The sequence below is a fragment of the Trichomycterus rosablanca genome, chromosome 3 (genome assembly GCF_030014385.1).
Source record: "Trichomycterus rosablanca isolate fTriRos1 chromosome 3, fTriRos1.hap1, whole genome shotgun sequence".
Taxonomy (NCBI): domain Eukaryota; kingdom Metazoa; phylum Chordata; class Actinopteri; order Siluriformes; family Trichomycteridae; genus Trichomycterus; species Trichomycterus rosablanca.
The window spans coordinates 21,640,384-21,653,068 of record NC_085990.1 but is presented as its reverse complement, the minus strand read 5'-3'; the positions used below and the strand labels follow the sequence as shown (position 1 = coordinate 21,653,068).

Below are 12,685 nucleotides of genomic sequence, written 5' to 3'. Positions count from 1 at the left end.
CACACACACACACACACTTAAAAAAATCTCTCTCACCTCTCTCTCTGGTTAATTTGGTTAATCAGTTTGGTTAATTTTAGCTTAATGTAATATTATTTACCCACCCAACACTGGGGTCTCTGGGATCCCAATGAACATAAAGGCAGTAAAGTCAAGGTCGACATAATCCAAGAGAGAATCTGTCTGTGCCTCTCTCTCTGCCACTTGAATACTGTCGCTGATTGTTGTTTGTTTTTTTAGTTTTTTTACCAGATTCACCACATTGACACATTGAAATGAAGAATGTTTAGGGAACTTTAAAGATGAAATACAAAACTTTATTGTGCAAATGTGTCTTCATTACTGACAAACACATTATAGCTTACTCCCTAAGAATATCTATCACATTATAATTAGCTCTGAAATGTTTGTGTGTATGGAATAACTGAACATGCAGAACACACTAAAAATAATCTTATGTTTATTTTCTTTTTTCTCTTCCTTTCTCTCTCACTCTCTTACTTTATTTGTCTGTTTGTTGTTGTTTTCTCGGTGTGTTTCCACATTTCCTTTTTTGCTTGTTCATCTCTTTACATTTTCCTTGTTTTCTTTATTTTCCTATATCTTACTCTGAGTATATCTACTCACCTCTTACTCTCTACCTTCATTTATCTATCTCTCTCTCTCTTTCTTTCTGTCTCTCTCTTTCTTGGTAGACTGGTGTGTAGGATAAGTGCTTGTGGCCAAGGGGGTTCAAGGAGGGCAGGTGGGTGTCAAGATGACGATGAAACGCTTGTCCTCCAGCCAGAGTCACCACAACACACTCACATGCCGTGACCCATCCTATGATTCTCTGGCGCTGCGTCAAGACAGACACCCACATCCGTTTAATCAGGGAGATAGTCTCACCACAGACCACGCCCACTGTGCAGACCATGCCCAGTACTCCAACTGTGAAGTTGACTTGGCCAGCAGCACATTTCCACGCCGTCACTATGGCTCACGGCATGGCGAATGCACCGTAATGGCTCCTGTCCAGCGACCACTGAAAAGAGATGGCTTCCACACACTGCAGTACAAACGTACAGTGGCACTGGAACACCAGCGCAGTGATAGTCCGGGCCGTATCCGCAACCTTGTTCACTCTGTTCAAAAACTCTTCACCAAGTCTCACTCGCTAGAGGGACCTGGACAACGTGGCCTTGATGCCAGTGATCCTGCCTTGCCCAATTCACCTGTGAAATCCACACCCAATGCTGCCTCCCACCCAAACATGGCCCTCCTGCAGGGCACACATACCACCAAGAGGTCCAAGAGCAAGGAACACAGTCGCTCAGAGCTCAAACCTCATGCCCGCTCACCTGCCTCTGGCTACTGGAGTTCAGATGACGTGCTGGACAGAGAAGTCTACCCCTTCCAGCACTGCCAACCTTTGGGAGTCATGACAATGGGTCGGCGCCCACACAAGTCACAGTCTCACTACGTTATGGAGCATGCATACAATACACTTGGAACAGGAAGAATGTCTCTGAAGACCTCACAAAGCAATAATGATTTAGGCAGATGTTCCACCTGCCTAGCACCATCAGTAAACACATTGGCATTGCCAGGGCCAGAAAGGATGGAGCAATCTGGGCCACTAGTGAAGAAGAGCTCCTGGTCCAGCACACTGACGGTGAGCAGGGCCCGGGAGGTCTACCAAAAGGGGGTGAATATCGATAAAGCGCTAGTCAATACACAGACCTGCCAGCAGGGGCGCACCTGCCAGTTCCTTCAGGTAGGACAGTTAGCATGTACTGACGTTGTCATCATCCTCATCGTTGTCATCATCATTTCCACTGTCATCTGCATCTCCATCATCAGCAGAAGATGTTAGTTAAACAGGCATCCTTTAAGGTGCCCTATGTCTCTCCATCAAATGCATCTTTATTTATTGTTAATGTGGATTTTGAAACCACTGTCATTGATTGGGCATATGATATGTGTTGCTCTTTGTGGACAGTTGCAATCAAACGTATTCAACCCTCATTGCAAGCATTTACCTGTTTGCAAAAAAATTAAACAAGAACAATTTAAATAGCCTAACTTAACTCCAAATTCAACACAAAATGCCACTTTTCATTATTCGGTTCCGTGAACAGAATTTCACATAAGAGCACCATTTGCAAATCAGGTGTCTCAAACACACCTGATGCAACTAATTAAGGGTTTGCATCAGGTGTACCTGAGACAGAACTTATACCTAGACTGACTAGGGGTTTGTTGACTGTGACGTTTGATTACATGTTAGAAATATGGCCATGTCAAGGAAGTTGTCCAAGAAGTTATAAGAGCAGATAATTGCCCTGCACAAACAAGGAATAGGTTACTAAAAGATAGCAAAGGCACCAAATGTTTCTAGAAATGCATGTGGAAGCATAGTTACCAAATTTTAATTTAAAGGAAAACTGGCTACACTACCTGGATGTGGCAGAAAGAAGAAGCTATCACTGGCTGCCACTAGATTCATGAGGAGGCATGTGGTCAAAAACCCTTGAGTAACTGCAAAAGTCTTGCAGTTTGCACAGTAAAGCACATACTGAACAGTGAAGGTTTACATGCCTGAACTTCAAGATGTACACCTCTACTGACCCTAAAGCACAAGAAATATTGGCTCCAAAATGCTCAAACCATTTTAATAAGCCAAAGATGTTTTGGGATTCTATTCTGTAGAACTTTTCAGGCCTATGTATCAGCAGTATGTCTAAAGGAGGCAAAAAGAAGCAAATGCTAAATAAAAGACCCAGCCTACAGTAAAGCACGTTGGGGGCTTGGTGATGCTCTGGGGCTGCTTTGCTTCCTCTGGTAGTAGAAACCTGCAGTGTGTGGAGAGCAAGACAGATTAAAAGTATCAGGAAGTCCTAGAAAAAAAGTTATGCCTTTTCTGAAAAAGCTGAAGCTTGGGCGTCACTGAACCTTCCAGCAGGACAGTAATCCCAAGGAAGCTGAAGCTTGGGCGTGATTGAATTTTTCAGCTGGGCTGTAATCCCAAGCGTACCTTAAAGCCCACAAAGACTTAGTTTCAAAAGAAGTCCTGGATGATTTTGGAGTGGCCATCACAGTCACCTGACTAAAAAGTAGTCTGAAAATCTTTGGTGGGATTTGAATGATTTTGAGTATAAACTGGAGGCCGTTGTCCATAAGGAATGACTAAGATTCCTCAGGAACGAATCTACAAGCTGATATCTGGCTATGCTTCATGTTTGCAGCTGGTTAAAACAGCAAAAGGGTGCTCTACTAAGTACTAAAGTGTGTTGAATCTGGAGAAGCAACTTGTTAGTTGTGTTATTTATTAGCTATTTAAATTGTTTTTGTTTGATTGGTTTATTGCAAACAACTGAAAGTTCATGCATTTTGATAAGAAACCTAATTTGCAATGGGGTTTAAATCATTTTGTTTGCAATTGCAGAAAAGAAATGACAGAATTGTAGAAAAATATTAGAGATATTCATACAGAAGTCTAGAATTCTCAAGAAGCGTTTAGACAAAAGGCACAGTGCAGAAACTTACAACAGAGAGAGGATGGAGAGGAGATGATGAGGACATGAAGTAACAAAGGTGTACGTGTTCAAAAAGATAATAGAAGAGTGTGAGGGAATAGAAAAATACATGTATATAGGGATGGTTGGAGAAAAGCGAGACCTGTATAGGTGGTTTCATACTTAAATAGAATAGGGGGTAATGTTGTTGCTTTACAGCAAAAAGAGTCGAAAAAGACATTTGTCAACCCCTCAACCCTGTTGAGCCAGACATTAAAAAAGCAAATTTGACAGAAGTAAACATTTTAGTCAGTTGTTTCAGTTGTTGAGATTGGGGTTGTGTGTGTAGAAGTGCTTTGTCCTATATAAAAGATAAATTATACAAAGTTGTGCCCCAACACAAAGCAAATTACAAAGTAAGTTTACGAAAGTATTTCTAAGAACTCGTTGTTAATCAGTACACAGGAAGAACACATTTTCAGATAAAGAAAATTCCACACTGTTGCTAATCTCTCTAGAAAGCAAGTAGGTAACATTTTGCAAAAATCAAAAATGGGTTAGATCTGTAGCTCAATGTCCTATACACGGAACCATCACTGACTTGTCTAGAAGCTTAATTGAGCATTATAAGCAATAATACTAAATATCTTGATGTACAGTTCAAACAATAAAGAACTGCAAAACAACTTCTTTAGTATCAACTAAAAAACCCTACTGTGTGCTTTTTTTAATTGATGCATTGTTTTAGTTTGGATAGATTATTTTTTTTCTTGGGCACACTACCATAAACTGATGTCCACACTGTCTTGTATATATAATTCACAAGCTTTAACAGTTAACATCAAATCTCTAGCATTAACAGTTGACTGTAACATCATCAGAATAAACATATCCTCCTGTCCTAAAAGCAAAACAGCCATTCTATGCAAAAGCTACACACAAATAACTTCACTGTTTTTGTATAAATAGACTTCTAACACAATTAGTCATACTGTGTCACTATCATGAACAGATGGCCATAATGTGCTACCAGCGTTAACATATGCCAGCATTATTTCACTAGTGAAAAAAATTTAAGCTGTTAACGCTATGTTTCCAGTGTTAAGATATACTATAGTATCTCTTTACACTACCAGCATGAACAAATGATCAAATGATCAACCTGTTAAAAATTTCTTACAATGCCGGTAAAAACACACGCTAGCACACCAGAGCTGGGATCTTGAATACATCGTATCGAGTCTCGGCTCTGCCTGCCGGCTGGGCTGAGCAGCCACATGACCAACGATTGACCTGTTGTTTATATAGGGGTGGGTTAAGCCGGATAGGGACTCTCTCATAACTGATGCAACTACGATCTCTGCTGGCTGATTGATGGCGCCTGCACAGAGACGGCAAAAGAGTGCAGATCAGGGTTTGTCTCTCTGTACACATAGCTGGTCCGCAGCTGATCTCATCTGGTGTGGGTGACAAAATGCATACGGCTGCTGCTGATGTGTCGGAGGGCGCGTGGGTTAGCCTTGTTCTCCTCAATCAGAGCCGGGGCCGGCATTAGTGGAGAGGAAGCATGATGCAACCGCAGTTGGACGCGCTAAAAAGTCGGGAGAAAAAGGGGAGAAAATGCATAAACAAAATATATTTAAAAAATAAAGAGTTCTTACTTTGGCATTAGCCTAAATAAAAATTATTAGTAGTTTACAAAAATTAATCATGTGCATAAACATATTACTGTACTGCATGAACAAATCTAACTGTGTAAACAGACTTTACTTTTTAATCAGCAAAAACAAATATTTGTATTACACACCCAGAATAAACTGTTTTACATAGTACTTTACCAGGATAAACAGATGCCCATAGGTTAAACGCTCAAGAGATGCTTATACTATGTTACCAGTTGGGGTTTATGGATTGATTCTCTTGTTTTTGCTTCGGCAATGTTGCATAAAGAAGACTCAAGCCATTACTATTGGAGTACGTGAAAGTTCAGGAATCCCAAAGAGAGTAGATTCTTCCAGAGAAGTAGAATAATTTATGCAAATGAAGCTTTTAGATTAGAAAACTACAAAAGATGTTTCACTGTGACACTGCTAGCATCTGCTCATTACTGAAACTAAGGTCAGGGTTGTTACTCTAGCAACAAGGACTTCCAGAGAATAAAGTGACCATTCAGAGACTTGATTTTCTCTTTTACTCTCCCTTCCTTTTAACTGACATCCATCTACTCTTTTAAAAACTCTCGTCTTTAGAAAGTTGATCCTTTGCTTTCTCCTGGAACAAGTGCTCTTTGTTGCAGATGCTCTGTCCTACTTTTTTACCCTTTGCTTTTTGATAAAAGAGACAGATTGCTGGATTCCACATTTTGTAAGGTGTGTGTAAAATAACAAAGTATTTCAAACAAATGGCTCTCTAGTACAATTATCATGCCACCCACATTAGCACTGGCATTAGAGCTCCTGACTTCCTAGTTCTGAGAGTGAGCAGTGACGCTAGTGGAGGAATCTGGGTGAAGCACAGATGAATATGTGAAATGATTGTGATTCATTTTAAAGAGGTGAGGGTGTCTTTGTGTCTAAGACAGGGGTTTTGTACTTGAGTGTTTGTGCAGCCTTTCTTAGAGGGGTGCAGTTGTGGTAAACATAGTTTACGAAGATATAGGTGTTAAGTACTGAGTAACTAGTTGTTTGATCTTTTTTTGGTGTAAAATACTTGATGACAGTTGTTGACCCTACTAATGATCCTGAACTCATAAAACTGTAACTGTGTAATAAAAAAGTGTGTGGTGGTCTTTATGACTTTTTGTTATAACCAATTTGAGAACCAAGCTAACAATAACATAACTTCTCATGATTGGCTGTGAGAAATATGTCAGCAATAAGGACAATATGGAATACAGCAATAAAACATTAATCAATTTTTAAAACAAATTAAAGGTGTTTTGTTCAGTTGCAGGTGTGATGAGATGCTTTTTGTGATTTACATTTTTTTCATAGTCTCCTATGCACTATGGTGGTCTAAACAAACTGTTTGTCCTTGTTAGGGTTAAAAAAGGTTTTACAGTAGTTTAAAGAAGTTTTGTTCTGCTTTGTATATAATGGAAATATTAAAATAAATTTTTCTCTTTCTCCCTGTGTCACTGAAGGTACCCCAGGATGAGTGGAGTGGCTTCTCTGCTTTTGGCCGGGATGATGAGATCCCATGTCGGCGGATGCGAAGTGGCAGTTACATAAAGGCTATGGCAGAGGAGGACAGCGGAGATTCAGACTGTAGTCCTGTTCCTTCACCAAAGGCTCAGACACGAAGAGCAAGCTACCTGAAGGCAACACACCCCTCACTTACAGAGATGACAACACTCAAGTAAGTGTATGTGTGCATGTTTGTGTATTTGTGTTTGTGTGTTCAACTCTGAATTTTAAAACATGATTTCAAGCACTCGGGAGGTACAGCGGTAAAACATGCTAGCCCACCAGTGCTGAGAGCGTAAGTTAATTCTTAAGTTCGAATATCAGCTTTTCTATCAGCTGGCCGTTTACCTACAAAGATGACTAATGTATGTACATGTGTGTAGTCACATCAGGTATTTATGGGTATAATCATGGCCCTAAGTTTCATATAATTTATAGTTTGATGAGCTGCTTGCTTTTAGCCCACTAGCTATTTACAAATGTTTCCTATAATAGTTCATGATGTATTTAAATAAAGTAGATCCCTAAATAAAGTACAAAAAACCTGTCTATATTTTTTAACATTTCTTCCGCTTTCTTTATGTGTCACATCTCTCTTATACTTGCCATCTCTCTCTCCCTCTCTTCTGTCTCTCTTTCTGGACCATCCCTTAGTCCAGTGAAGAATGAATAATGTTTTTGCTGCATTAACCACAGTCTATTTTAGAAGCTGCATTCATAATTAAAACATAAATGACTTAGAGGGACGTGTGTTTAAGTGTGTTGGAGAGGTTGATGTGCATTATTAAATCCAAACAACACAAACTTGGAATTTAATTTTTGGTTTTATGAGTTGTTATGATTTAACATCTTTGTAGAAACAAAGGCAATTTATAATGCAGTGTACATATTTTTAGGCATTCAATAATTTAATTACAATATAGTTAATAAGGCACTCGGGTGACACAGTGATCTGTTCAGCTAGCCCACCACCACTGAGATTCAGGTTCAAATTTAAGAGGTGCTGTCCGCTGGTCAGGCGTCTACACAGATATGATTGGCTATGTTGGCGGGAGAGGGGGAAAAGGAGGGGGGCTCTGAGACGGATCCTCTCCAGGCTGTTTCCGCCTTGCGCCCACTGTTTCTCACTGGTCTTCATGTATATCAAAACTTTCAGAAAAAACCCAAACTATGTGCCAATATCTTTCAGCTTTTGACATCCCAATGCGATGACATATTTATACAGACACTACACCTGTACTTGGCAAAACACATCCGAGATGACGTCGTTGCTTCTTTAGCCACATGGGAAGCCTCTATTTAGCAAGCTTCACATCATCCAATATTTTAAGGGGTCAGGGAAGGGCCATTCCTGTCATGCAGTAATTAGTAGCACCAAAATGGCCACAAATAATGACTTGTACTATTTTTACATTCCACATCAACCCCATCAAAACAGCCACGCACAAATACTCCAGCACAAAGAAGAATCATCTGTCTTCCAGCATTGCATGTCATCTCAAAACCCCTAATTAACAGCCCAGTTTAAAAAATGAATACTCGGATATACTAATATCAGCTACCTTATTTACTATACAACCCTACCTTATTTTTCCTACCTAACCGCTACCCATCCCAACATACCCCAATTTATTCGAGCGTGTCTACATCTTTAAGTCCATTAGTAACAACTTTATATAATACAATGATCAACCAGTATCACAAAAATCTAAAGGCAACGCAAAAAATAGTTAACAGTTTAAAATGCTCTTACAGAGAGCTGTTTATTTACTAAACACAGCAACTACACCATTTTAAGGCAATGAAATGTGAATTAAGCTTTAAACTACCATTAAACTACCAGAGCACCTAAATACCTCCAGTTTGCCTTTAATACATTTCTCAGAATCTGCTTTTTTTCATTACCTACCCCGTGTTCTTCCTATTTTCTCAAAGGAATATTCATGAATCTGTCATATGGATCCACTGAGCTGTCTCAGTGTACTGTCATCTCAAAATGCTCTGCATTCATCATACTGAGCCACCTGGACCAAGAACCAGACAGCCTCAACTTCATCTTAAAATCCACAAATTTTTTTTCCTTGATGCTGTAAACCCACCTAGACATTCCAAGGTTTTAAAAACTTTAAAAAAAAAAAAAAAAAAACCCTGCTCCTATAGCTTACAAAACGGCATGTTAAGTAACCTAGTATATTCACTAACTAGGGATTTTAATTAACATTTTTGTGCTACACCATGTGCATATACACTATATGGACAAAACTATTGGTACGCACCTATTAATCATATTCATAGATCTGCTTTTCTTAATATTCCCAGTCTTACAGTTTCATGGCCTTACCATTACAGCTTTACCCATGATCTACTGTCAAGCAGAAAGTAATGGTTTTGAGCCTGTTTTCTTTCAAGATTTATTCCTTGTGTAACTAACAGTTTTTCCTTGCCACCATGCCCCTGGCTTGCTCATGTGGGATTTAGACCTGGGTTTAGACATAGATCTCTGCCAGGTTGTTCAAGACCTCTGTTGTTTAAGGTACTATAAATTAATAAAGTCCACCCATTCCTACCCAAGGTTCTCATCACCACAGCCCACACAGTCTCATATAGCAAGATTTCCTCTGACTAATCTTCATAAACCCAGCTGAAGAACAATCTGGACCAGCAGCCACAGTAAAAGATTCTTTCCATTCCTATTGCTGCCTTCTTTGGGGCCTCCATCTGATCTTCATTTAACTCAAAAATTTAGCATCCAAATGATCAAACTTCAAATTGCTAAACCACAAAGACGTTCACAAGTCACAAAATAGTCCATGTCAAATCACGAGTCTTTAGGGACACGAAGGACTCTAGCCCCAAGATAAGTCTCAAGTCAATATATATAACTGTAATTCATTCTTTTCAATTTCTTTCTTTAAATTCTACACATTTCTTTACAGTTATTACTCCAAAAAACATGACAGTCTCTTTTTTTTGGAAGAAATGAATGCCATGTGTTCCTGTTCAGAGACTAAGAGGACCATCCAGACTGGAACAAGTCTAAAACCCAGGGTCTATAATGATATGGGGTTGTGTTAGTGCTCTTGACAAAGGTTGAGATTTTATAGCAACATATGCTGCTTTAAGATGACATTTTCCAGGAATGTCCATGCATTTTTTAACAAGACAGTGCAAAAACACATGCTGCGTACATTGCAAAGTCATGGCTGCAGAAGAAGAGGATACAAGTACTGAACTGTCTTGCCTGCAGTCCTGTCTCCAATAGAGAATGTGTGGAGAATTTTGAAATAAAAACTCAACAACAACAACCCTGTGCTGTTGCACACCTTAATACCTGTTTGCAGGGAGAATGGGACAAAATAACACCTGAAACATTTCATCGCTTTGTATCCTTTGTGCCAAAATGTCTTTTAAATGTTGTAAGAAGAAATTGCAACATTACAAAGTGGTAAATGCTTTACCGTCCCAACTTTTTAAAATGTGTTGCTGAAATGCAGCAATGAATGTATGTTAACAAATAAAATAAAGTTGACCAGACAAAACATAACATTTCAGGGTTCAGGTCCCATCTGTTACAGATTCTTATTGTTCACAAATTAATTTTGATGAGTCCAAGTCAAGTCAGGAGTCATTAAGAATAAACTGCAAGTCAAGTCTGAAATCTATTTTGTGCCACTTAAGTGCAACTAAGACTTACAGTCATGCCGGAAAGTCTGCACACCCCTTTCACCTTCTCCACGTTTTATTACATTACGGACTCTATAATAGATTGAGTTCTTTTTTCTGTCACGAAATTCTACACAAAATAGTCCTCAATGACAAAGTGAAAGCAGGTTTTTAGACATTTGTGCTAATTTATTAAAAGTCAAAATGTAAAATATCATATGTACATAAGTGTGCACACCCTTTGATGACACCCAAATGTGAGCTGAGGTGCATTCTGTTTTCACTGATACTGCTTGAGATGTTTCTACAATATAATTGGAGTTCACCTGTGGTAAATTCAACTGATTGGACATGATTGGAGATTGCCAACACCTGCCTATATAAGGTCCCACATGACAGTGCATATCAGAGCAAACTCCAAGCCATGGGGTCAAAGGAATTATCTGCAGACCGCAGAAACAGGATTGTGTCAAGGCATAGATCTGGAGAAGGCTACAGAAAAATTGCTGCAGCTTTACAGGTCCCAAAGAGCACAGTGGCCACCATCATTCGTAAATGGAAGAAGTTTTGAGCCACCAAAAATCTTTTTAGACCTGGCTGCCTGGCCAAACTGAGCGATCGGGGAAGACATGCCTTGGCCAGGGAGGTGAGCAGGAACCCGAGGGGTTCCAGGAGTTCCAGCGTATCCTTGTGGAGATGGGAGAACCTTTCAGAAGATCAACCATCCAGGAAGTCTGGAGGAAACCAGGCATCGCTCATCACCTCGCTAATGCCATCCCTACAGTGAAGCATGGCAGTGGCAGCATCATGCAAGGATATGCCAAGAGGAATGGGCAAAAATGTCCAGAAACAAGTGTGCCAAGCTCGTAGCTTCTTTCCCAAGACACCTTAAAGCTGTAATTGCTGCCAACCAAGTATTAGGCTAAGGATGTGTACAGATATGTACCCCCTAAATAAACAATTTTTGTCAGTAAAATAAATCTGCATATTTTCTAAACCCTGTTTTCACTTCGTAATTATTGGCCATTGTGTGTAGATGTTTGAGGCAAAAAAAAGAACTCAATCTATTATAGAATGAGTCACATAATAAAATGTGGAGAAGGTGAAAGGGGTGTGCAGACTTTCTGGCTTGACTGTAAGTCTCTAACTTGCCCATCTCTGCTAAACTTTACATGATTACTTTACTTTCTATTTCTTACCAGTCATATCCCAATCATTTAAATATAAATAAATAAATCTTTTCATCACCTCATTACCTTAAGACTCTTTAACTCAAGTAAAAATGCTTTCTACATTTCTATATCCTTATTCAAGACAGCAAGAAGACCTTGCCGCTTTCCAAATCTAATACATTTAAACAAACATGGAAGTACTGCTATTATTCCTTAGCACTTGAAACACCTCCTGTCAGTCAAACAGCTCTTCCATAGCATGACACTTATGTCACTGCATCCCAAAACTGGTGCCTCCAGCTGGCTTGTCTTTTTAGTTTCCCAGTCAGATACTCCTCCTCCCTTCTATTAACCTGCAAATAAACAGATATGCCCTGCATACTTTTTCTTCACAGGCCTAAACTATTATCTTACTTTGGACTTCCAAATACAACTTTCCCTCTCTTTAGTTGGCAACCCTCATGGATTGTCCGTTTGTCATTTATTCAGGGTTAAAGCAGAATCTGAACATGGACTATGGACCTACAGTAACTTCGCATGCATCAGCCATCGTAAGCATACCATAGCTACAAGATTCAAGAGCTTTAAAAGCCCAGCAAAACACTATTACTAGTCAACCTGGAGATTTTAGGGATCTAAAGTTGGGTTATAACATGATCAAACCACTTGAAATCAGTGTTGCCAACTTAGCGACTTTGTTGCTATATTTAGCAAGTTTTCAGACCCCTCTAGTGACTTTTTTTCAAAAAAGCGACTAGCAACAAATCTAGCGACTTTTTCTGGTGTTATCGGAGACTTTTGGGACTTTTGGAGACTCAGACATGAAAGCACACATCGTTCTGCAGTTACTGTCCTCAATGAGCAGTGGGTGCTGCCGTGAGCTCCTCCACTCACAGGCGGTCAGTCTCACAACCCGCGTTTCCACCAGTGTTTGGGAACCAAGTGCGTGTCATCAACGGTGGGCGTTACTTAAAGAAAGTAAAGAGTAGTGATGTGGAGTAATGCGGAGCATGTAGATTATGTGCAAGCATTTGTGCTGTTGTTACAGATTCATGCAAAAGCATCGAATAACTATCGCGACTCATTTTTTTTGTTTATTAGGGTTTTAACATCATGTTTTCATTCATGTTGAGCGTTGTCCGTACTGTGTAGGGCACTTTTACCGCCT

General features: G+C 39.6%; 1 protein-coding gene across 1 annotated transcript in view; it reads left to right on the top strand.

Moving 5' to 3' along the window:
- dlgap1b (discs, large (Drosophila) homolog-associated protein 1b) overlaps positions 1–12,685 on the top strand; it is a 209,656-nt gene that overhangs the window by 77,107 nt on the left and 119,864 nt on the right. The window contains exons 3-4 of the mRNA XM_062991045.1: positions 696–1,756; positions 6,640–6,854. Of these exons, the coding sequence (XP_062847115.1) occupies positions 758–1,756; positions 6,640–6,854 (1,214 nt within the window). The 5' untranslated portion in view covers positions 696–757. The remainder of the gene's footprint in view (positions 1–695; positions 1,757–6,639; positions 6,855–12,685) is intronic.